The sequence below is a fragment of the Betta splendens genome, chromosome 24 (genome assembly GCF_900634795.4).
Source record: "Betta splendens chromosome 24, fBetSpl5.4, whole genome shotgun sequence".
Lineage (NCBI taxonomy): Eukaryota > Metazoa > Chordata > Actinopteri > Anabantiformes > Osphronemidae > Betta > Betta splendens.
In genome coordinates this window covers 1,788,241-1,811,295 of record NC_040901.2, presented here as the reverse complement: position 1 = coordinate 1,811,295, position 23,055 = coordinate 1,788,241, and the positions used below count along the sequence as shown (strand labels likewise).

At 42.3% G+C, this 23,055-nt stretch overlaps 2 protein-coding genes across 10 annotated transcripts in view; both read right to left on the bottom strand.

Moving 5' to 3' along the window:
* LOC114850107 (NACHT, LRR and PYD domains-containing protein 12-like) overlaps positions 1–21,775 on the bottom strand; it is a 66,432-nt gene extending 44,657 nt beyond the window's left edge. Inside the window, exons 1-7 of one of the 9 annotated variants that reach the window (XM_055506183.1) lie at positions 21,635–21,745; positions 17,243–17,288; positions 14,624–16,765; positions 13,746–13,910; positions 11,809–11,928; positions 10,227–10,305; positions 9,843–10,068 (exon numbers count right to left, since the gene is read on the bottom strand). In XM_055506183.1, coding sequence (XP_055362158.1) covers positions 9,843–10,068; positions 10,227–10,305; positions 11,809–11,928; positions 13,746–13,873 — 553 coding nt within the window. In that variant the 5' untranslated portion in view covers positions 13,874–13,910; positions 14,624–16,765; positions 17,243–17,288; positions 21,635–21,745. Of the gene's footprint in view, positions 1–9,842; positions 10,069–10,226; positions 10,306–11,808; positions 11,929–13,745; positions 13,911–14,623; positions 16,766–17,242; positions 17,289–21,634 lie in introns of all 9 variants that reach the window. The other 8 variants (XM_055506184.1, XM_055506181.1, XM_055506185.1 and 5 more) reach the window with 8 other exon arrangements.
* LOC129603687 (ribonuclease inhibitor-like) lies at positions 6,003–8,023 on the bottom strand. Its single transcript, XM_055506296.1, has 3 exons — positions 7,768–8,023; positions 7,074–7,244; positions 6,003–6,344 (listed from the first exon to the last, which is right to left on the bottom strand). The coding sequence occupies exons 1-3, from the start codon at positions 7,878–7,880 to the stop codon at positions 6,338–6,340; spliced, it is 291 nt and encodes a 96-aa protein (XP_055362271.1). The 5' UTR covers positions 7,881–8,023; the 3' UTR covers positions 6,003–6,337.
* Positions 21,776–23,055: the final 1,280 nt, after the last annotated feature.

Here is a 23,055-nt window from a genome sequence, read left to right as displayed (position 1 = left end):
GACAGTTGTAGTTTCCTGTTCACTGTGTTTGTGTTGATAATGAGTTGATAGAAATCTGATGGAGAGAACAAGACACAATCCAGCTGCAATTATTGATCTATCATCAGTTGGATGATGACTCATGACAGTTTGAAGATGGTTGAATGTTGCTGATCTCAGTAAAAACACACTTACACTTGCTCAGACCTGGTGTCAACCATCGGACTCCACCAGGCTCCACCCTGAAAGGAGGAGGGGGTCAGAGACATGCAGACATGGACATTACATGGCTCTCACACACACATTGTTGTAGGATTGTGTTCAGATGGAGGCTTGTATGTAGGGATGGACACTAAGTGTTGCGAGTCAGCTTCCGTGGCATTAAGACCCTCTTGTCTGGTTCATTTCCTGTCGTGTCACGTCCTGTTATTAGGTTAATAAGAGTCACCTGTTTTAGTAAGTATTTAAGTTTCTGGTTTGGGTACAGTCTTTGTTGGTTCGTTATCCCTATCCCTTGTTGTCTATACGTGTTACATGTTACCGTGTCATCATGCTCTCGTGCGCCATCCAGGTTTGTGTGTTTGTTTACTGATTGTGTTACGTACTGTTATTTGCATGTTTTGTGTTTTTAGGATGGTCATTTAGTTTCCTGCTCTGCAGTAATCTTCAGTTAACCTGTGAGTTATGTGTTAGTTTGCATTGTTTATTTCTGGCCTATCCTGTATACGCAGCGTCCTGAGTTGGTATTGTCCTCTGTATGTTTTATTTATTAAATCATTTATTGTTAGTCCTGTCTGTGGGTCGTGCATTTGTGTCCTCCCTTCCAGCAGAATACTGTTCAGGTCCAGTTTGACCCCTGCTTGTAACACTAAAGAGTTGGATCCTTATTTTGGAATCTATGGAGCAGGAGGTGACGTGGAGAAAAGCTTTAACTTCATCACTTTTGGTGTCAGACACCTGCTTTCAGTCTCACTCTGTCACAACCAAACTAATGTGACACCACAGGAAGAAAAGCCTGAATGTGTTTATTATCACACACTCCAAGGTTGGGTTCTAAGTTCATAAAGCTCCACATCCCTACTTGCTCCTCCATCAGACACTGTCTGTAGTTGTGTCCATACCTGAGAGTGTCCAGACTCCAGTGTGGATCCTTGACTCCAGCAGACAGCAGCTCCACTCCTGAGTCTCCTTGATGATTGTAGCTCAGGTCCAGCTCTCTCAGATGGGAGGGGTTGGAGCTCAGAGCTGAGGCCAGAGAGACACAAGCTTCCTCTGAGAGCAGACAGCCTGAGAGCCTGAACACACACAATGTTAAAGCACACTTTTTCAATTGAATTTCATTTACAAATTGCCAAATCACAACAAAGTTATCTCAAGGCACTTTACAAAGTAAAGGGTTAAGACCTTACACAACTAAACCCAACAGATCCCACATACAGCAAGCGTGTGGACTCTCTTATCTCTAATCCGCCTTGGATGCTGCTTCTCCTCACACTTCCCCTCTCCCTGTGCTATCGACTCCCATCTTTATGACCTCATCACACTCAGCTGCTTTACTGCTCAAAACTTTCTTGGCCTGTGTTGCTTTTTAGCTCTGTGCCGGTGTGTGTGTTTCTTTGTGTTATCTCTACATTTTTATTGTCCATGACAGAGATCAACTCACAAGGCAGAAGCAACTTGAGGATTGTGTAATCTTTGCATTAAACCTCTGCTGTATGTCCCGATCTCCCCAGCTGGATTTTGATTTTCTTTTCAATTTATTTATTTTTATTTATTTATATAGCGCCAAATCACAACAAAGTTATTTCAAGGCACTTTACAAAGTAAGGTTTAAAACCTCACAACTAAACCCAACAGATCCCACATACAGCAGGCCCTTCAATTTGATAGAAACAGTGGAGAGGGAAAAACTCCCTCTCTAACGAAGAAGAACCCTCCAGCAGAACCAGGCTGGATGTGGGCGACCATCTGCCTCGACCAGTTGGGGTGAGGGAATAGAGAGAGAAAAGCACAGCAACAACAGAGCACAGGCAGGATGGTTGGATTCGCAGCTGCCCATCACAGACACAAGGCTCTGAGTCCAATGATACCTGTGGGTGAGGACAGAGTGGGGGAGAGAGAGAGAGAGAGCGGGAGAGAAGCACAACTACTGGAGAGAAACAGACAGTTGAACATAGGTTTAGTTTAGAACATTAGTTAGTTGAACATAGAACAATGATGGGAGGATGTTGGACAGAAGAGGTAAGAAGGAACATAAAGACTCTAGGAACCACAAGTAGCCCAGTGCTCTGAGAACGAAGTGTTCCGCTTGAAGCATAAGGAACTATAAGGTCTTTAAGATAAGGAGCTTAATCATTAAGTGCTTGTAGCGAGTAGGAGAATTAAATTCTATCCTACATTTTACTAAGGCAGCCAGTGCAGAGAAGCTAATGTAGGAGAAATGTGATCTCTCTTCTAAGGACTTTCTAAGTCTTGTCAGAGCTCTGGCTGCAGCATTTTGAATAAGCTGTAGGCTTTTTAGGGAGCTGTTAGGACATTTTACAAGTAAGGAGTTACAGTAGTCCAGCCTAGAAGTAACAAATCAGTTTATTTCTATATATATTATATAATATATATATACTATATATATATATATATATATATATATATATATATATATATATATATATATATAATTATATATATAACATAACATGCACATTGTCAAGTGCGTTTAAGGTGGCGGACCCACATGCACAGCTCCAGACAGGGTTGGGTAAAATAAAACTGTCTTTATTCTTACTCAGGCAAGGTCAGTTCAGGCAGGGTCATACACGGTAAGGCTCGGTGACAATACAGACTGGGTGCAAGACAGAATCAGGTCGAAAACAAGCGAGATCGTTACCAGGCAAACAGGGCTACGATTACAGACAAGGATCAGGCAGAACTCAGGAAACGATGGTCAGGAACAGGCTTGAGGTCGGATGCAAGCACGGTAAGGTAACGCTGGATAGTGGTGAGTACACGCAACGATCTGCCAACTGGTACAGGTGACTATGGGTGCTTAAATGCAGGTGAGTGATTACAGATAGCAAACAGGTGTGTGAACTGAGGACCGGAAGTTAAGCGGAAACTAACATGATATGACCAGAAACGGAAGTACTTTCAACATAAAACTGGAACATTGTGTAAACCGTGACGCATTAGCTTGAACATGAATAAATAGGAGTTAAACTAGCCCAAGGCTGTACCTTTAATTTCAATTCTATGTTCTATTCTCTGTAATAAAATGTTATGATTGTCTATATCAAATGCAAATGTTATATCAAAAAGACTAACGCATGGCCTGAACGACAAGACTAAAGCATGGCATGAACAACGAAGGCTACTGCAAAACGTGAAACACCAGTTGGATGCCTTTGCACTTCTTAAATGCCAAGCTACGCGTGACCGACCGGCAACCGAGCCCATCAACAGTTCAAAGCAGTAACCAACCTGACATTACCAGCATGGGGTGATGAGGTGATAATGATCCAGCACCGAGCGCTGGGCTGCAGGAATCTCTCAAGTGAGGCAGAGGGGAAGCACAGGTGTGGCAAGTTGGGCTGATTGCCAGAGGGAAAGAGAGATAGTGGGCATGGTCAGGGAGAGGGTGTTGTCCAGGGTAAAACCATAATGGCTGGCAGAGCCAGCCCAGGATCCGGACAAGTTTTCCAGGGTTCAGAGTAAGTTTTTTTCAATAAAGGTCGGACCACAGCTACCTTAAAAGCCTGTGGTAAATGTGAAGATCGGTTGATTTGATTTATTATGGACGATCTGATTAAAAGGTAGAACTTTTTTGAGTAATCTGGTCATTGCTGCTGAGATTTAAGGGGATAGTAGACTCAACACAGCTATGACTCTTTGTCAGCCTGGCTACAGTGCTGAAAAGAAACCCGGGGTTGTTTTTGTTTTCCTCAATTAGGGAGGAATAATATGTTTTTCTAGCAGCACAAGGTGCTTTTTTATATATTATTAGATTGTCCTTCCAGTTTGCAGTTTTGTTGGAACGCCACTGCCGTTCTAGTTGTCTAGTCCTTTGCTTTAGGCTGCAGATCTGAGTTATACCATGATGCTAACCTCCTCTGATTTACTGCCTTTTTCTTCAGAGGAGCCACTGTGTCTAACATTGTACTGTACGTAGAGAAGCTGCAGCATCATCTACAAGACAGTCAACCTGTTCATAAGGATTAAGGTGACTGTTCTCCTCTGTGCAGCTACAAGATAATGAGGCAAAAGATGATGGAATCATCTGCTTGAATCTGGCAACAGCGTTGTCACATAAGCATCTACTATAGTAACAATTTTTTCTAGCTGCTGTAAGGTCAACTATGCTAAATTCATAATAAGAAATGGTCAGATAACGGAGGCATTTGGGAAAGAATTATTAAATTATCAATTTCAACCCCATATGTCAGGACAAGATCGAGGGTATGGTTAAAACAATGAGTGGGTTCATTTACCTGCTGAGTAAAACCAACAGTCTCTATTAAGGAGTCAAAAGCAGTGCTGAGACAGTTACTGTCAACATCTACATGAATGTTAAAGTCTCCCACTACAATGACTTTATCTGTGCTAAGAACTAAGTCAGATAAGAATTCAGAGAATTCAGTTAAGAACTCCGAATATGGAGCAGGAGGACGGTAAACAATACAAAACACAACTGGCTTCTGAGTTTTAGAGTCTGGGTGAGAAAGGCTCAGAGTGAGGCTCTCAAATGAGTTATAACTACTATAACTATAACTATAACTACTATTTTAGATTTAGGAGTAATTAATAAATCTGAGTTATAAATTGCTGCTACTCCTCCGCCTCTATCTGTACTACTTGGAACATGATGGTTAATGTGACTCTTTGGAGTCGACTCATTTAAAGTAACATATTCATCCTGCTGCAGCCAGGTTTCAGTGAGACAGAACAGAATAATTTAATAATTTAATAAAACACATTTTATTAACTTACTGTTACTTTGTTCTGTAAGAGGAACTGTTTTGATTTTTAATAAATTCTGGTAAGTCACTCCTCTTTGATTTGTTTGTGACTTGTATAGTTTAGGTGGTCGGGGAGCAGACACAGTCTCTATGCGATAACTAAGACTAAGAGTGGCTGGCGGCTGTAGAGAACGTGCAGAGAGGCGTGAGAGACTGCGACTCTGCGTCCTGGGCTCCACTCTGAGTTGTCACGGAGTGGGGAGACTAAGCAACATGGCCATGTTACTAGAAAGCAGAGAGGCTCCGTTCAACGTGGGATGGACGCCGTCTCTTCTAATCAGCCCAGGTTTTCCCCAAAAAGTGCTCCAATTAGCCACAAAGCCCACACCGTTTGCAGGACACCACCTAGACAACCAGCGGTGGAGCGATGACAGCCGGCTATACATGTCATTGCACTTACATACTACAGTTTGGATTAGAGGCACATTTGATTAACTACAGTGGAGAGAAACACTAAGAACTGTTTAATAGGTCCCTACTTGAAATGTGATCTGATCATCTGTCACACACTGACACAGCTGGTGAACAACCAAAGATGGAGGAGTTGAAATCACTTCACATCTCATTTAATATATGTGATTAAAGAGTTTACACAGAAATGTGAAGAGTTATTTGATCCTCCACAGTTTAGACTTCCTGCCTGTTTAATAACTTGGTTCTGTAGTTTGAGCTCATTAAAGGACTTTACAGACAATGAGAGTGTGAGTGTTGTGCACATTTCTCAGATGATCTTTAGCTTCATGAATCCTGACCTGAGAGTCTCCAGTCGACAGTGAGGACTCTTCAGTCCAGCAGACAGTAGCTTCACTCCTGAATCCTGCAGGTTGTTGTTACTCAGGTCCAGTTCTCTCAGACTAGAGGACTGAGAGCTGAGAACTGAGGACAGAGCTTCACAGCTTCTCTCTGACAGGTCACACACACTCAGTCTGAAAGATGAAGATGTGAGTTAAGATGGAAATGAAACCATTCAGGTGTCTCGTGGTGTCGTCATGAATTTTTCTCAGATTCTTCAACAACATCTTTGTATCTTTATTGTGATTCATTGGTTTGATCCATGTCGTATTGATGGAGACAGAACCAACAACATGATCCTGACTGAAACGTTCCTGTCTAAACTCTGATAAACACCAGTGAACTTCAGGCTTCGTCACCAGCAGAGAACAGAGACACTGACTCCACACATGCTTTAGTGTGGACCAAAGTGTCTCCATAGGGATCCAAGCTGTCAGTGACCTTTGACCTTCTCCACTCCTCTGGAACAGCTGTGCTTCCTGCTGCAGGTGTGGTGGTTCTGTGATGCTGCTAGAATTCATTTCATCTTCTCTGCTCCTCCTCCAATCAAACATCATTCACTGTCTGTGGTGATTGATGAGCATTAATGAGCTTCACAAACTATTTAGTTCTGTGTGTCAGATTTGTCCTGATCACTGATGTTTAGTGTAAAATGAGTGACTTGTTGTTGCTTGTGTTGTCAGCACTGATTCACAAGCTGCTGCTGAAACTAGTAGAAAACCAGATTTGTTGGATCAAAGACTTATCTGGTTCCTTTCATTCATCGTCTTCTCTCTAAATCTGAACTATTCTGTGTCGTCTGATGGAAAATGTTCAGACTAATGTTTGGATCAAACTCCAAACTGACCATTATTGATGAAGTGAATCATCTTTAGGAACTGATCCCAGTCAGATGGATGTTCTCTCCTCTGGTTCTACATGGAACCTAGAACCTTCTGTAGCAACATGTCTGCAGCCTCATATTCATGCTCCTGTTTCCTGCTTGTGTCTCTACAAAGTGACATCATTGTCTGACAGGAAGCATCACACACAGGTTGAAGTGTCGCCTGTTGATTGAGACCAATCAGACGCCACTAAAGATCCTTCAAACATGTGGAGACATGATTTGCTCTGAGTCTCTGCTGCTGTGTCACATTTAAAGAAAAAGACGTCACAAACTTCTGTTCATGAGCTTCATAGACTTTATAGATTCCATTCATGCAGGTTTCTGACACATATGAGTCTATTTTTCAGTTTTAAGTGGAGACGTTTGAAGTGATGAGCTGAAAAACATGAACCAGGAAAAACACTGACCTCAGAGTCTCCAGTCGACAGTGAGGACTCTTCAGTCCAACACACAGAACCTGCACTAAGTCCTGCAGGTTGTTGTTACTCAGGTCCAGATGTGTCAGATGTGACGGGTTGGACTTCAGAGCTGAGGCCACAACTTCACAGTGAGTCTCTATGAGTCCACAGCCAGAAAGTCTGTGATGACAGAACATATAAAGTCTATAAATGTGAAAGTGACTTCATGAATGTTGATGCTGAAGCAGCTGTAGCTCAGTTGGTCTCATCCATCACAAAGTGTGAAGCTCTGTTGGTTCCACCAGATCCCAGAGATTAGAACCAATGTGTGTCTGGACAGAACCAGAAGAACCAAAGACAGATCATAGAAACTTGTTGCAGACGCTTCATCCACTGAAAGAAACGACCTGCAGCTTTGATCACATGTCAACTGTCAAAAGCTTTTAGCAGAAACTCTTCAGAGCTAAAGGTTCTCTGTTGGATTTGACTTAAGCTCCATCAAGCAAAGAAAGACACTAGATCCTTATGTTCACTAACTTTACAGCTATATTGATCTGATCCTCAACAAAGACGTTTTCTAGAAACCAGTAGTGTTTTTACTCTGAACTTTTAGATTCTGTGTGTGAAGTGTTTCTGTTTAACACTGAGGCTTCAGCTTCATGTTGCTGTAGAATATTAATGATCACATTAACGTTGGACTTACTGAGCCTTTCTGCAGTTCCTCACAGCTGGGATCAGTCTCTGTCGTCCCTCCTCTGACGTATTGTACTTGTTCAGGTCCAGCTCATCCAGAACCTCCTCTGACATCTGCAGCATGTAGGCCAGAGCTGAGCACTGGATCAAGGAGAGTCTTCTCTGATCTGTTCTCTGACTTCAGGAACTGTTGGATCTGCTGATGGACTGAGTGGTCGTTCATCTCCATCAGACAGTGGAAGATGTTGATGCCTCTGTCTGGAGAGATTCTATCACTGTTCAGTTCCTTCAGGTTGTTGATGATTGTCTGGATGGTTTCTGGACTGATCTCTGTGTGACCCAGCAAACCTCCTAAGATTCTCTGGTTGGACTCCAGACAGAGGCCATGAAGGAAGCGAACAAACAGGTCCAGGTGGCCGCTTGGACTCTGGAGGGACTTCTTCATGGTTCTACTCATGACATCATCCAAAGCAGCATTGGAGGTGTCTAGGAAGTTCTGCAGTTCCTCCATCTTCCTGTTGTTGTAACAGAGCATCATGTGAACAGCAGCCAGAAACTCCTGAACGCTCAGATGAACAAAGCTGAACATCTTGTCCTTGGTTTTCCTCCCTCGCTCCTGTTTAAAGATCTCTGTGAACACTCCTGAACACACTGAGGCTCCACTGACATCGATGCCGCTCTCTTTCAGATCTTCCTCATAGAAGATCAAGTTTCCCTTTAGCAGCTGCTTAAAAGCCAGTTTAGCTAATGACTTGATGTAGTTGCTGCTCTGTTCTGGTCCGTACTTGTCTTTAGTCCGATCCATCTGAAACCCCAGGAACTCTGCGTACATCTCCGTCAGGGTCTTGGGCAGCTCTCCTCCCTCTCTGGTTTCCAGCAGATCCTCCAGAACCGTAGCAGTGATCCAGCAGAAGACTGGGATGTGGCACATGATGTGGAGGCTTCGTGACGTCTTGATGTGGGACATGATTGTGTTGCTCTGCTCCTCATCTCTGAATCTCTTCCTGAAGTACTCGTCCTTCTGTGGGTCAGTGAACCCTCTGACCTCCGTCACCATGTCAACACAGCCAGGAGGGATCTGATTGGCTGCTGCAGGTCGTGTGGTGATCCAGATGCGAGCAGAGCGTAGTAGTTTTCCTCTGATGAGGTTTGTCAGCAGCTCATCCACTGAGGTGGACTCTGTGACGTCACGTTGACCCGTCTCCTTCTCACTGGTGCTACAGTCCAGTTGGAGGCGACTCTCGTCCAGTCCATCAAACACAAACAGAAGTTTGAAGCTGCTCTTGTCATAGTTGCTGTTTCCTGATGACTGTAGATGTGTAAAGATGTAATTCAGAGCCTCCAGGCTGATGGACTCAGTTTCTGGGATACATTCATGAATGAGCTCTGACAAAGTAAACTTCTGTCCCTTCAGTGGATTCAGCCGACGGAAGGTGAAGGGGAAAATCAGATGCACGTCTTGATTGGACCTTTGTTGGGTCCAGTCCAACACAAACTTGTTCACAAGGACTGTTTTTCCAATCCCAGCGATTCCATTGGTCAACACTGTTCTGATGCGTCTGTATTTACCAGGGGGATGTTTGAACAGGTCACTGGGCTTCACTGGCTCCTCTGCTGATCTTTGCTTCTGCTGTGTCGTCTCAAGCTGTTGGACCTCATGCTGTGTGTTGATGTGTGAATCTGGCCCAGCTGTGATGTACAGCTCTGTGTAGATGTCATCCAGATGTTGGTCGACTTCTGACCAGCCTGGTTTCACACACACAAACTGGTCTTGGAGGTTTGATTGAAGCATCTGCTGGTAATATGTGATGGGCTGTGGCTCTGGTACTGGAACCATCAGATCTGGGTCCAACAAACACAAAGAAGACAAAGTGTGAGGAGTCAACAAATGTCTGGTTCTTTGATTCAAGTTTTTGTGGTAATAAACATAATGAAACAGCCTGAAACACTAGAACTATTGATAAGAAGAACTTTGCTGTATCTGATTATAAGATTTTGCTCCACATTTAACCAACTGAACCTCTAACACATCAGTAAATGTGTGATTGTGTCTCTGATGTTAAATGTTGAGATAAATCCTCTTACTCTGCAGACAGTCAGCCAGCTCCTCCTGCTTCATCCTCCTCAGGAAGTTCACTGTGATCTTCAGAAACGCGTCTCTGCTGCTCCTCCTCTGCTCTTCATCCTCACCATCCATCTCCTCCTCATCCTCCCTCTGACTCTCTAAGCATTCTGGGTAATCTGGACTCAGAACCTTCTGGATCTTCTTCAGCTCCTTCTTCACAAACGTGACAATGTTTTCCTCCAGCAGCTGGAACAGAAACTAAATGAATGACCTGATCCAACTAAAACCATGGAGCCAAACATCAGATCTATGTTGGACACACTGACAATCCACTGGTCTAAAAAGTGCAGCATGGACACTATTGAACACAACAGATGAACAGTAGTAGTTGTACATGTACAGACCATAAATATGGAGTCCAGGTGTGTTTGGTGCTGCTGGACAGACTGAGCACTGGGAACCTCTGAGCTCTGCTGGTCCACTCTGTGAAGGAACCATGAAGAATGAGTCCACACAGAGACACACACAAGGTAAAGGTCCATGAAGTGATGTTGGATGTGAGCAGTGAGTCAGAGACTCCCTGTATTGGTGAAGGTTTACTGTCAGTCAGTGGATTCAGTCTCAGCTCTGAACAACATATATCTCTGCCTCCCTCACTGAACAAAGCTAAAGTGTTGGACCAAGGAGTCTGCTGGGATCAGACTGGTTGTACTGGGCAGCTCCCAGTGGGAATATGTTGAACTAGAAACATCTAACTACTTCCTACATTCATTCGTTGTTGGACGTCGGCTCTGGTGCCGACACCGGTCGTCTCCATTGCAAGAACATCACAACTCTCAAGTCTCCAGTAGTAAGTGAACAGATTTGATCAGAGATGATCAGCTGCTTTCTTTGATGTCAGCACTTCATTAGAAGAAGAGCCCCTGAGACCCTCTACGGGATCAGAGCTTTAGCTACTGCTGGATGGAGATTTGATCAATGATCAGAGTGAAGAAAGCATCTCCTTCACGTCAACACTTCAACCACAAATCAACCATATCAAGAAACAGAAACAACACAAATGTTTATCAGAGAAAGTTTACATCAGATTGTTCAGAATGATTTAAAGTGACAACAACTCCCTGTGACTCTGATACAGGCTGGTCTTTGGAAATAAATAATAACCCCCTTTGCCCGGTCACTCTTGAAGGACACACATCTGGGTCCAGGTACAAGTTAAGGTCCAGCAGATCTTTGTCTCCGATGGGACCTGATATAGAAACACCCATATGATGTAACACCTACATCACCACCTAATCAATGATGTGTCTGTGTGACAGCCTCCGCCTGTACATCGGTTTGTGTTGGGTTTGGGTGTGTTTTGTTTTGCAGGAACAAAGAGGTGGAGCTGTGTTGGCATCAATGCAGCACATCTGTGCTGGAGGGTGGAGCTGTATTAAAGGCCCTGCAGTCCTCTCCTCGCTCTCTCTCTCCTCCTATCTCACCTGCTGCACACACCATGTGCCTGTTGCTGACTCCCAGGCACTCATTTATACTTCACTGGCATCCAAGCACTGCATACAAAGCTGATATGATCACCTACACATCTTGGTTAATTGATTACCTTTAATTAAATATTACATTGAACCCTTGAATCTATCTGTGTCCTCCCTCTTTGTCACATTCATCTGAGCCGGTTTGTGACAGTCTGTGACTTAGCATACCATAACACAACAAACAATATGATTATTATATCATTCAAATCAACTATTTAGTTTATTTGAAATAAAAAAATACCTGTGTGTTTTGCTAAAAAGGGGTTAAAATCCTGTAAATGTTAAAATACTTGGTAGTTTTAAGCAGGTGTAAAGTTATTTAAGTGATTTACAAAAAAAGTCTGTTTTTCTCAGTCTGAACCAGTCTCTGCATCATCAATAGAAATCTATGAACGCAACATTTTGTCTTCATCCTCTATCAGGTCAGTTCACAGTAGAAACTGTCTCTTACTTTGTGTCTGAGGCTCCAGGTTCATTACTGAGGTTTGGAGGATTATCTTTGGACCGGTCACTCTTCATAGACAGACAGCTGGGTCCTGGAGGTTCTGCTTTTTGTCTCTGGTCCTGGACTCTGCAAACACATGTTTTTTTAATCACATCAGTCACTGATCAATTCTCTGATCAAAGTCATTTCTGTGGCTCTAAACACAAACTACTGCTGCTGCAGATCATCAGGACGTTTTACACTTTGGATCAGTCAGAAAAACCTAACAAAAGATATATATATATATATATATATATATATATATATATATATATATATATATATATATATATATATATATATATATATATATAAAGAAATAACAAGTAACAAGTCAATAAGCTAAATCATTGTTTCAAAAACCTCCAAAATCAAGGTTTGAACCTCAGCAGTGGGAAACAGGCAGTTGGCCTCATCTCTGTACATAAACCCATCTATAATCAGCTCATGATTTGTATGTTTATGTAAAATTGTGATATCTCTCAGGTGTAAAACAAAACTATTTATTTTTATATGATTTGTGGTATTATTTGTCAGAACTGTATCCTTAATGACCAAGTGTTAAACCTGTAAATTTTAATTCTATGTAATGCATTTGTACACTTTTTTTAGCGTATTGTAGCAGTCCAGGGGCTTAGACCCGCCTTAAGCAGCTGAGGCTCATGGAAAAAATAACGGTTCCTGTGTTCTTAAAATTAGAGTTAAAGACAGGAGTTGATTAGTGTTATAGTTTGGTGGAATTTAATTAGTGAAGTGTTTATAATGTGTATAATGTTTTGTGAGCTGCACCCGAAGCTTGGCGTTCCTTCCTTTTGATAACAAGACACGATGATGCTGAAGTGAGAATTTAAACAGTCTGCTTCACGGCGAGATAAGGTGGCACAAACAATTCTATTGGTGCAGAGAGACATTCCACCAGAGCCAGAGAAAGGGGTTAAAAGGCAGAAGCAACTTGAGGTTTGTGGGCTCTTTGCATCACACCTTTGTGGTGTGTGCACTGATCTCCCCAGCTGGTTTTTGATTTGTTGATGTGCACGATCAACATCCATGTTTTTGATTTGCTTTCGCCATTATTTTTATTTTTCTTTAATTTTATAAAAGGGAATTTTATGGGAAATTTCCACCACAATGTTCTCAACATGCTTAGCTGTAGCATAGGAATTAGCTGCAGTAGTTTTAGCCACTTTGCTCCCTACCTGTGTGTTACATGCCCATCTGGAGCAAACACTACCAGCTTCCACCAAACTTTACTTTCTCTGTCTGTGTGAACTCAATTAATGTTCGAAGCACATAATAAAATTCTGCTGTTTAAGTATTTCTTGTTTTTTTTTTTGTTTTAGTGTTTTGTCAACAATGTCAGTGTTGCATTTTGCAATATATCATACTGTAGATAGACAGACAGATAGACAATATTGATATATATATATGTAGGTAAACAACAGGTATTGTCACAAATACATGAAAAATAAAATATACTATGATAGAATAATGACAATTTAGTAAATATTTTAGTAAATATTTTGTAACACTAAAAAAATGAGTTAAACATTACTCAAAAAGCATTTGGAGGATAGAAAACAAAGACAAGTCTGAACCAGTCTCTGCATCAACAACAGAAATCTATGAACACAATATCAGGTCAGTTCACTACAACACACAACTACAACAACTACTGCTACTGCAGATCATCAAGATGTTTCACACTTGGGATCAGTTCTCAGATCAAATTCCAGCTGTTCTGTGATTGACAGCTGAGACCAAATCATTTCTCTGTGTCATCATTCGTCTAAACACATGAAGTTGATCCAGAAGAACATGAACATCCTGGAAACTTATGGTCAGTTTATAAGGTCAGAGAATAAACTAACAAAGATTCATATCAGTGAGTTTGGATCAGTTCTTACTTTGTGTCTGAGGCTCCAGGTTCAGGACTGAATGATGGAGGTTCACATCTGGACCAGTCATTCTTCATAGACACACATCTGGATCCTGGAGACTCTGCTCCGTCCTCTTCCTCCACACAAACACTCATCTTCTGAAAAAGCCACAGATCCAGAGCTAAACACCTGCTGTGTGAAGTTGAATGAGTTCAGTCAATAGTTTTATGACCGTGTACTGTAAGATGTTTTAGTAATTGATTATTCCAAAATGATGCAGTAAAACTGGATGATATTTGCTGTGTTAGTAGTCTATGAAGTATTTGGTACAGTAGTAGTGTGAAGGAATGGTGTTCTAATAATTTGAGGAACTCAATTTATGAGAGGTCAAATTTCAGTCATTAGTTTCAAGACCGTTTATTGTAAGAAGTTTTAGTAATGGATTATTTCAAAACGATGCAGTAAAATTGTATGATATTTGCTGAGGTAGTACTCCATAAAGTACTTAGTAGTACTGTGAAGAAATAATGTTCTAATAATTGGAGGAACTCATTTCTTTCAAAGCCAAGTTTTCGAATAGAGGCCATATGTGTTTTCATACATTTCATCAGTGAATATTTCCAAACATACAAAGTAAATTCCTTCACTTCTGATATTTTGCAGTTCATAGTATTTTTCGTTTTTCTTGTTCACTGCTTCTCTGCGATCGCAACACTGTTACCGTATCAGTATCACAGTATCGCACGAATCGCGCACTTCAACCACATCGACGGCTCATTTGACCAGTGACAAACAACAACCACACCCTGAACACCATCAACTTCTCTTGGCAGACGTGGATCGTGTCTCTTCTTCCTCTACATTAACAAACAGACTCAGTAACAGTAAAGTTGTTAAACACTCACCTCCTCAACGTTTATTCCTCTTCCTTCTGGTGTTTATTTAACTTTTCCTCCGTCTGCTCTGTTCTCTCTAAATGGAGTATGAACTCACTGAAAACCTTCGGTTTCGCTCGTATACCTGGATCACGTGATCACTGAGGCTCCGCCCCCTCTCAGTTTATAAGAAACCGGCTCGGCCTGTCTGTCTCTGACAGACGTTGTGTCATTGGAGCTTCCATGGTTGGTCACGCCGAGGCGATTCCCATAGTGAAACACCAGGCGAAGTTAGAAAAAGAACCAGGAGATCTGAATCAGCAGAGTAATAAAGCAGCAATGCCACAGGATGACAGAGATCCAAACTGTTTCCAATATGTTACGTATATTCTGTTCTTAGTAACTTGGCTGCTGCTGGGACTAATCTAATAAAACTGTAATGTTTAACTCAATGTTATTTTATTTACCTAAAAGATGCTGTTTTATGTTCAATCAGAGGAAAAAAGTAGGATTTTCAACAAAGCATTTTTTTGGCTGTTCCACTATTTCATGTTTACATCAGTTACAGTGTCAGGTAACGAGTTAAGCAGGGTATTGAAACTGTAAAATAAAAGATTATACAATAAGTAAATATGCGTTATGAGTTCAATTACTGTAGCTGTGAGAAAGTGTCTTCATAGATTGTGTACAGGTGGAGAAGGCAGCAGAGGTCATGGTTCCATCTAAACACAGCTGGTAGGGAGGTCGTCCTCTAACTACAAGTTTGTACTGTAGGAGTGCAGCTCCATCACAGAGGGAAGAAGCAGAGGAGGAGTTCAACCTGTTCACTGATGCTGTTAAACTGACTGTCTGTCTGTCGTCCAGGTGAAGTTCAACTATTAGTGTGTGTTTCAGAACCAGATGTACAGCGATGGATGGAAAAGTAGAACCAAGCTGCTGAACCTGCACTGTCTGTGCTGCCTTTTGATATGTTTTCATTATGTCTGCACATAAATACTTATCGTAAGTAAAATAACTGTGTTACGGTCACTTTGAGTGACTTCAGGCATTGAGGAGCTTCACATGAAGGCCACGAGTGACATAGTGAAGTTAGACAAAGACATTATTCCACATTTCCTGCAGGACTTTAGCTCCAGTTTCATTAGTGTGATCATAACTCTGTGTGAACACAGACCAGACTCATTGTTTAACATCACTAATGGTTCAGTTTCTGCTCTTTTCCATGAACTACATCATGTGAACGAACAACAACAAGTCCCTGGATGAATGTTTACACATCTAGAGTTTATCATGGTTGTTTGTCATGATGTTGGTCTCATCTCACTGAGTTGAACACTCTGCAGATTTCACACTTGACTTTACAGACTCAACGTGTGACATGTGACGTGAGATGCAATAAAGATGGAAACAAGGTGGAGAAGCTTCCTGTGTTTGTTCAGTGGAAATCCTCTGATACACACAGCTTTGAACTCAGTTTAGACCTAAAACCTTTGACTTTACTGACTAAATGAGAGGAACTAGTCACACACAGTGTGTGTAGTCAGTACTTAGTGACACTGGACTCTCTCTGCTCCTGAAGTCAAGTGTCTGTGAACACACTGAGCTGCACAGGTAGCATGTGTCATCTTCATCACAAAGAGCCGGAGCCACATTCCTCAGGTGGAGTCAAACAGGCTCAGACAGGTACAGACACCTCATCAGTTCTCTATGGAACCAGGTTTTAGTCCTGACATGAACCCAGTTCAGCCTGATGCTGTGGAACCACAAACCCACAGAACAGGTCCAACCCACAGTCTTTATTTCAACATAATCTAGAGCAGTGGCTCAACGAGATAAGAGGCTGCTGCGAAGTAAGGTTGTTGGTTCAAGTCCTCCATACCTTAAAGTGTTTTTTTTTCCAAATAAACTATAAATACAACATCGAACACATCACATCACCTAAACAGAGCAGTGGTTTAGAGGTTAAGAGGTTGTCCTTGTGAAGTTAGGTTCAGCGTTCAAATCTGGTTTGATTTTAGCAACTTTTAGGCACAGCTCTCAAAGTGTAGGCTTAAAAGCACGCCAGAAGCATCTTCAAGTGTGAAGGGTTCCTCAGTGGTGTACTGGGTAAGATGATGAGTGTAACCTCAAGGCGTGCAGACCTCATGATTGAATCCTGGGCACTGCTGGTTCCTGGACCACACAATGTCATTTTATCAAAAACAGATTATTATAAAATAAAGTGACAATAGTTTCAATAAAATAGTGCAACAGAAAATGTCAACATAAATTAATAAAAACAAACTAATATTATAATAACACATGTGAGAACACAAGTCTAACAAACTGAATGAGGTGTACAGGTTGGAAGGAATCATAGCCAACTTTGATAGAAAGTTTATATTATCCACAATCGTTTAATTACATTTATTATCTAGTTGTAATCTTAGTGGGCGTAATGGTCTGTTTCTGAAGATGAGCTCATCTCTCGCTATATTATAATGTTGGGAGGTGTCTGTTGAAGGTGGAGACTGCTATCTGTATGCGTTAAATACATGGAACAGGAGAAGGAGCTTTTTTAGAGCATCTTCAATGGACATCTCGTGTGCATTGACTGTGTCTCTCCACCCCGGGGTGCCAAGGTGTAACTGCAGAAATAAATTTGACAACCTTTTGGATTCTTCTCTTTTCTTGAGTCATCAGAACCCTCGTGGTACTGTGTTTAAGATGAGATAAGAAAATTATTTTATAGTCCCATAGCGGGGAAAAAACTTCACACAACAGCAAGTACAGGGCAGAGGAATACAGCGACATAATCAAAAACAGTTAAAAAGACACTTTGTGTTGGCACAGTACAACGCAGTACAGTACAGGCACAGTGAGTATGAGGTCATTGAAAGGGTTATTGCACAACAATAGATATGAATCTTGTACCGGTTTGCACAAATGTTGCACAGAAGAATTGTTGCACATTGTGTAAATATAGAACAGATATATAATAATGCACAAATTTGCACAAATATTGTACAGAGGAGATTTCTACGTAACCACTGATGCAGTGGGTGAGTGAATGTAGTAGGAGGTAGTTAGCAGTTCTGATTGTACAGCTCTCCTTCACACAGCGAGGGTGGATCAGTCTGCTCCTGAAGCTGCTCCAGAGCAGACAGTGAGTCCTCCAGTGGGTGAGAGTCCTGGTCCAGGATGGATGTGAGTTTATCCAGGACCCTCCTCTCACCCACCTCCTGCACCGTGTCCAGAGTGCAGCCCAGGACAGAGCTGGACTTCTTGATGACCCTGTCCAGTCTCTTCCTGTCCCTCACTGTGATGCTGCTGCTCCAGCAGACCACACGTACAGGATGGCTGATGCCACCACAGAGTCATAGAAGGTCTTCAGGAGTGGCCCCCTCACTCCAAAAGACTCAGTCTCCTTAATCGCAGAGTCATCAGAGAACTTTTACAGTACACAGCTGGCCATGTTGTGTCTGAAGTCTGATGTGTAGAGGGTGAAAAGGAAAGGGGCCAGTACTCTGTAGGTCAAAGTGTCAGACAGACAGTACCTAAGCCTCACAAACTGAGGCCTGCTTGTCTGCGTGTTACCTGAGATAAAAGGGTGTGTGTATGTGAGTGTGCGTGTGTGAGTGGGTGTATGTGGGTGTGTGAGAAAGAGGAAGAGAGAAAGTGTGCCCCCCTTTAGGGGCGTGCTGAGACGCGTCCCTTATGAGTTTTCTCTGTTGGTTTTAGCACAAAAACATAGATAAACACATTTGGCAGGAAGAACGAATCATGGCGTAGAATGGAGTTACAGTTTAAAATACCTTAATCATTGTTATTAATATTATTTTTAGGACCTTATAGAAATGTGGTGAGACACAAAATAAACTGGCCACAGTACTGTGGCGCTGATAAATGATTGTTTCATAGCAAAACAATTGAAGCGTAGACTAAGATTTGTGGTAATTGTGGTTTCTAACACAACACGTGACAGTGGCGCCCTCTGCCGGCTGCAGTTGTAAACAGGATCTACCTGCTTGTCTATGTGTAAAAAATGTTTCTCCGTTTTTACATGTGTGACAATGCTACACTGTTTGTTATGTGATGTGTGAAAAAGGACAATGCTACACAAAAACATGAACTCGGTGGATGAACTTTAATAATTGATTCATCGGACGAGCTCAAGCCAAGCGGAAACGGAAGCAGGCAACATTTTCCCATAATCCACCACGATAAGCTGAAAGCGACACTGGAAAACTACAGGAACATCGACAGGAAAACAGAAAACCACCACATTTCTTCACCTCAGTCAGTCTGAGCGTTCAGTACCACTGACTGTGAGCTCAGAACCAGAATCACAAATAACAACCAGAACCACACCCTGAAAAACATCAACTCCTCACATCTGGTTTGTGGTCGTTTACCGTGGTGAAGTTAGTTTAACGTTGGACATTCAACAGACATTCGACTGAAAGTACCTCCGACAAGCGGTCCGTGTTTGAACAAGGGATACGCATTTTGTGTTTGCTACGCGGACACAGAACAAGACCGCTCGGCACATGAAGACGTTGACTTAGGGACAGTCGATACATTAGTTTGGATTTTCAAGAAATTCAATAGCGCCCAAACCATATGACCTACTGGTTCAAAGCCTGCTCCAAACTGTGTGTCTACATGTCCTTCACAGGGCACAACCATTTATATGAGGAAATGGTCATGTTGCATGGTGCCAGTGGAAATTGGACCACTGTTGGTTGAAGGAGAGCAGGCAGAAGGGTTTGTGGACAGAGAGAGAAGAAGAAAGGCAGGAGCATAGATCTGAGCTGAACTCTTAACGTTGGTGCAATGACAGGGAAAGTGGTGTATTCTACCATGGTGTGTATAGGAAGAGAAACCAATAACGGGGTGATCCTGAAGGGGAGGTTGTGAACAATGTTCTAGAGGTGAAAAGTGTCTCAGACAGGGTGATGAGCCTAAAGCTAGAAATGGAAGGGATGATGGTGAATGTAGTCAGTGGGTACACTCCACAAGTGGCTGTGAGTTAGAAGAAAAGGAGAGATTCTGGAGTGAGTTTGATGAGGTCATAGAGAGTATACCCAGAGGGGAGAGGGGATTGGTTGGAGCAGACTCTAATAGGCATGTTGGTGAGGGAAACAGAGGTGATGAGGAGGAGATTGGCAGGTTTGGTGTAAAGGAAAGGAACCTAGAAGGACCGATTGTGGTGGACTTTGCTAAGAGGATGGAAATGGCTGTAGTCAACGCTTACTTCAGGAAGAGAGAGAAACACAGAGTGACATACAAGAGTGGAGGTAGGAGCATGCAGGTGGACTACATCCTGGTGGTAGGAGAGAGTGTAGCCAGAAAGCATGGGGGTATGTAGATGACTCTGGTGGTCTGGAAGAAAAAGAGAGGAAAGACAGAATAGAAGACACAGTGGTGGAAGAATGAAGAAACCTGTGAAGAATTCAGGCAGAAGCTGAGGCAGGCTGTGGGTGGTTATGAAGAGCTTCCAGATGACTGGGAAACTACAGCAGAGGTTATCAGGGAAACAGGTAGGAAAATGCTGGTGTGTCATCTGGATGGAGGAAAGACGATAAAGACACTTGGTGGTGGAATGAGGAAGTACATGAATGCATAACGAGGAAGAGGCTGGTTAAAAGGAAGTGGGATATAGAAAGGACTGAGGAAAGTAGACAGGACTACAATGAAGCTTAGAGCAGAGTTAAGAGGTGGCAAAGGCCAAACAGAAAGCTTACGATGAGCTGTATGACAGGTTAGATACGAAGGAAGGAGAGAAGGACTTGTACAGGCTAGCCAGACAGAGAGATAGAGATGGGAAGGATGTGCAACAGATAAGGGTGATTAAAGACAGTGATGGAAAGGTGCTAACAACCCAGGATGATGAAAGGAGGATTCTGAGGAGCTGATGAATGAGGAGAATGAAAGAATGAAGGGAAAGAAGGGAGGAAGATGTGGAGGTTGTGGAGCAGGAAATAGCAGAAACAGGTGAGGTGAGGAAAGCTCTGAGAAGGATGAAAAGTGAAAGAGCTGTTGGTCCTGACGACGTACCTGTAGAGGTGTGAAAGTGTCCAGAAGAGACAGCGGTGGAGTTTCCAACCTTTGTTTCAAAGTGAGAAGATGCCTGAAGAATGGAGGAAAAGCGTTCTGGTGTCGAGTATGGTTTCATGCCCCATAAGAGCACCACTGATGCCATGAGGTAAAGAAGGTGCAGGGGTTCACGTACTTGGGGTCAACAGTTCAGTGTGATGGGGAGTGTTGAAAAGAGGTGCAGAGGAGAGTGCAGGCGGGTTGGAGCAGGTGGAGGAACGTGTCAGGAGTGGTGTGTGACAGGAGTGTCAGCAAGACTCAAAAGAAAGGTTTTCAAGACAGTGGTGAGACCAGCTCTGCTCTGTGAGTTGAAGACGATAGCAGTGAGAAAGAGACAGGAGGCAGAGATGGAGGTAGTGGAGATGAAAGTGATGAGGTTATGAGTGACAAGATTGGACAGAATCAGGAACAAGCTCATCAGAGGGACAGCTCACGTTGCAGGTATAGGCAACAGAGTCAGAGAGTCCAGGCTGAGATGGTGAGATATACACACAGATTTTGGAGCAGGGCTTGGACCAGCAGGTCACATGGTTTGGGCGGTATTGAAATATTACAGTAATATTTATACGAGAATATTATAGAAAAATATTCAACATGACTATTTCCTCATAGAAATGGGTGTGTCCTGTGAAGGAGATGAACATTGTAGAGAAGGTTTTGAACCAGTAGTTCATATGGTCTGGACGGTATTGGATTATGAATTTCTTGAAAATCGACGGTCCCTAAATCAACGTCTTCATGTGCCGAGCGGTCTCGTTCTGAGTCCGCGTAGCGAACACGAAACGCGGATCGCTTGTTCAAACACGGACCGCTTGTCTGGAGGTTTTTTCGGTCGAATGTCTGTTGAATGTCCAACGTCAAACTAACTTCACCGCATTGTTCGACCGCCAGAAGTGGATCGTGTCTCTTCTTCCTCTACATTAACAAACAGATGCAGTAACAGTAATGTTGTTAAACACTCACCTCCTCATCGTTTCTTCTTTTTCTTGGTGTTTATTTAACTTTTCCTCCTTCTCTGTTCTCTTTAAACGGAGACTGAACTCACTGAACACGTTCCGCTTTCGCTCCTGGATCACGTGATCACTGAAGCTCCGCCTCTCCGTTTACAGGAACCAGGAGAGCTGAAGCAGCAGAATGATGAGGAAGAATGCAAGTGTTCTGCCTTCAAACAAGGCGTGAACATGTGGGAAGCTACAGGCTGCAACAGCTGGATGTGGAGCATTGTTGTGATGATGGAAGAGCCAGTCTTTCCTGCTTCCAGTTGTTTTCAGCTCATCTGAGCTTCCCAAAACTTGGTCTATTCGGATGCTCTGACGCTTGCAATTAAGTATACTGTTACCTTTAAAACCCATGTCATTCCCCAAACCTCAGCAGCCTCCCTGTCCTATGCAGATCCCGAAGCAAAAACGTCTGAATGCTGATTATTGAGTAAAAACTGAAAGAAAAACTGAATTCTTCCATTCTGTTTGTATTCGTGGGCTTTTTTTCTCATTCGTCAGGTTGTGGCTCCAGTGTTGCTTTATTCTTTATGTATCCTCCCTTCTTCTTCCAGATTACTAGTGGAACATTGTATTACTGTACATTACACAAACAAAGAAATCCTGACGTCTAATTGCAGCTTCACTTAATCAAATAGTTTGTTTGTTGTTTTTGTTTTGTTTTAGGTATTTTTAGATGTTTTCCTGTTTGTTGTTTCTGTATGCTCTCGATCTGCTTCAACAAACATTGTTTATTATATATGATTATCATAACTATTGTTACAGTTATTGCTACCACAGCTATTATTAATAAACACTTATTTCTTCAATAACTCTGTCCTGTTATTTAAAAGGTCTTTGAGGATGAGCAGCACAAATTCATACACACATGATAATAAAAAATGAAAAGGTGTCCAACACATAAAATACAGAAACACATCTAGCAAATCTTTAAGCATTTTAAGACATAATTTAGATCAGATTTAGTTAGAGACAACTCATTTGACTACATGCAGTGTTCGGCTAATCTGATATTTAGATAAATGGCTCCTTCTAGTGGCAGTTCCACACTCTGACACCCCACACGCTAAGAATCATCAGTGGTGTGAATGCGCCACAAATACACCTGTACCCGTGGTACAAAGTATGCAAAGCACTTCTCCTAATAACAGGACCTCTGCTCCTTTTACACCCCAGTGGCTACAGGGATTCAGTGGGAGCCTTAGTTATTAGACTCCATCATCACAAAGTCTAATAAAGTCTAATAAAGCCAATGCCATCGTCAAATGTCTTCGTTTAGTGGATGCAGGAAGACTTCCATGGACTAGTCAGCCCTTCTACTTTATTATATATTTATTACAAATAAATAATGATAATGGAAACTGTAGAAAAGAGTTAAGTTTACAA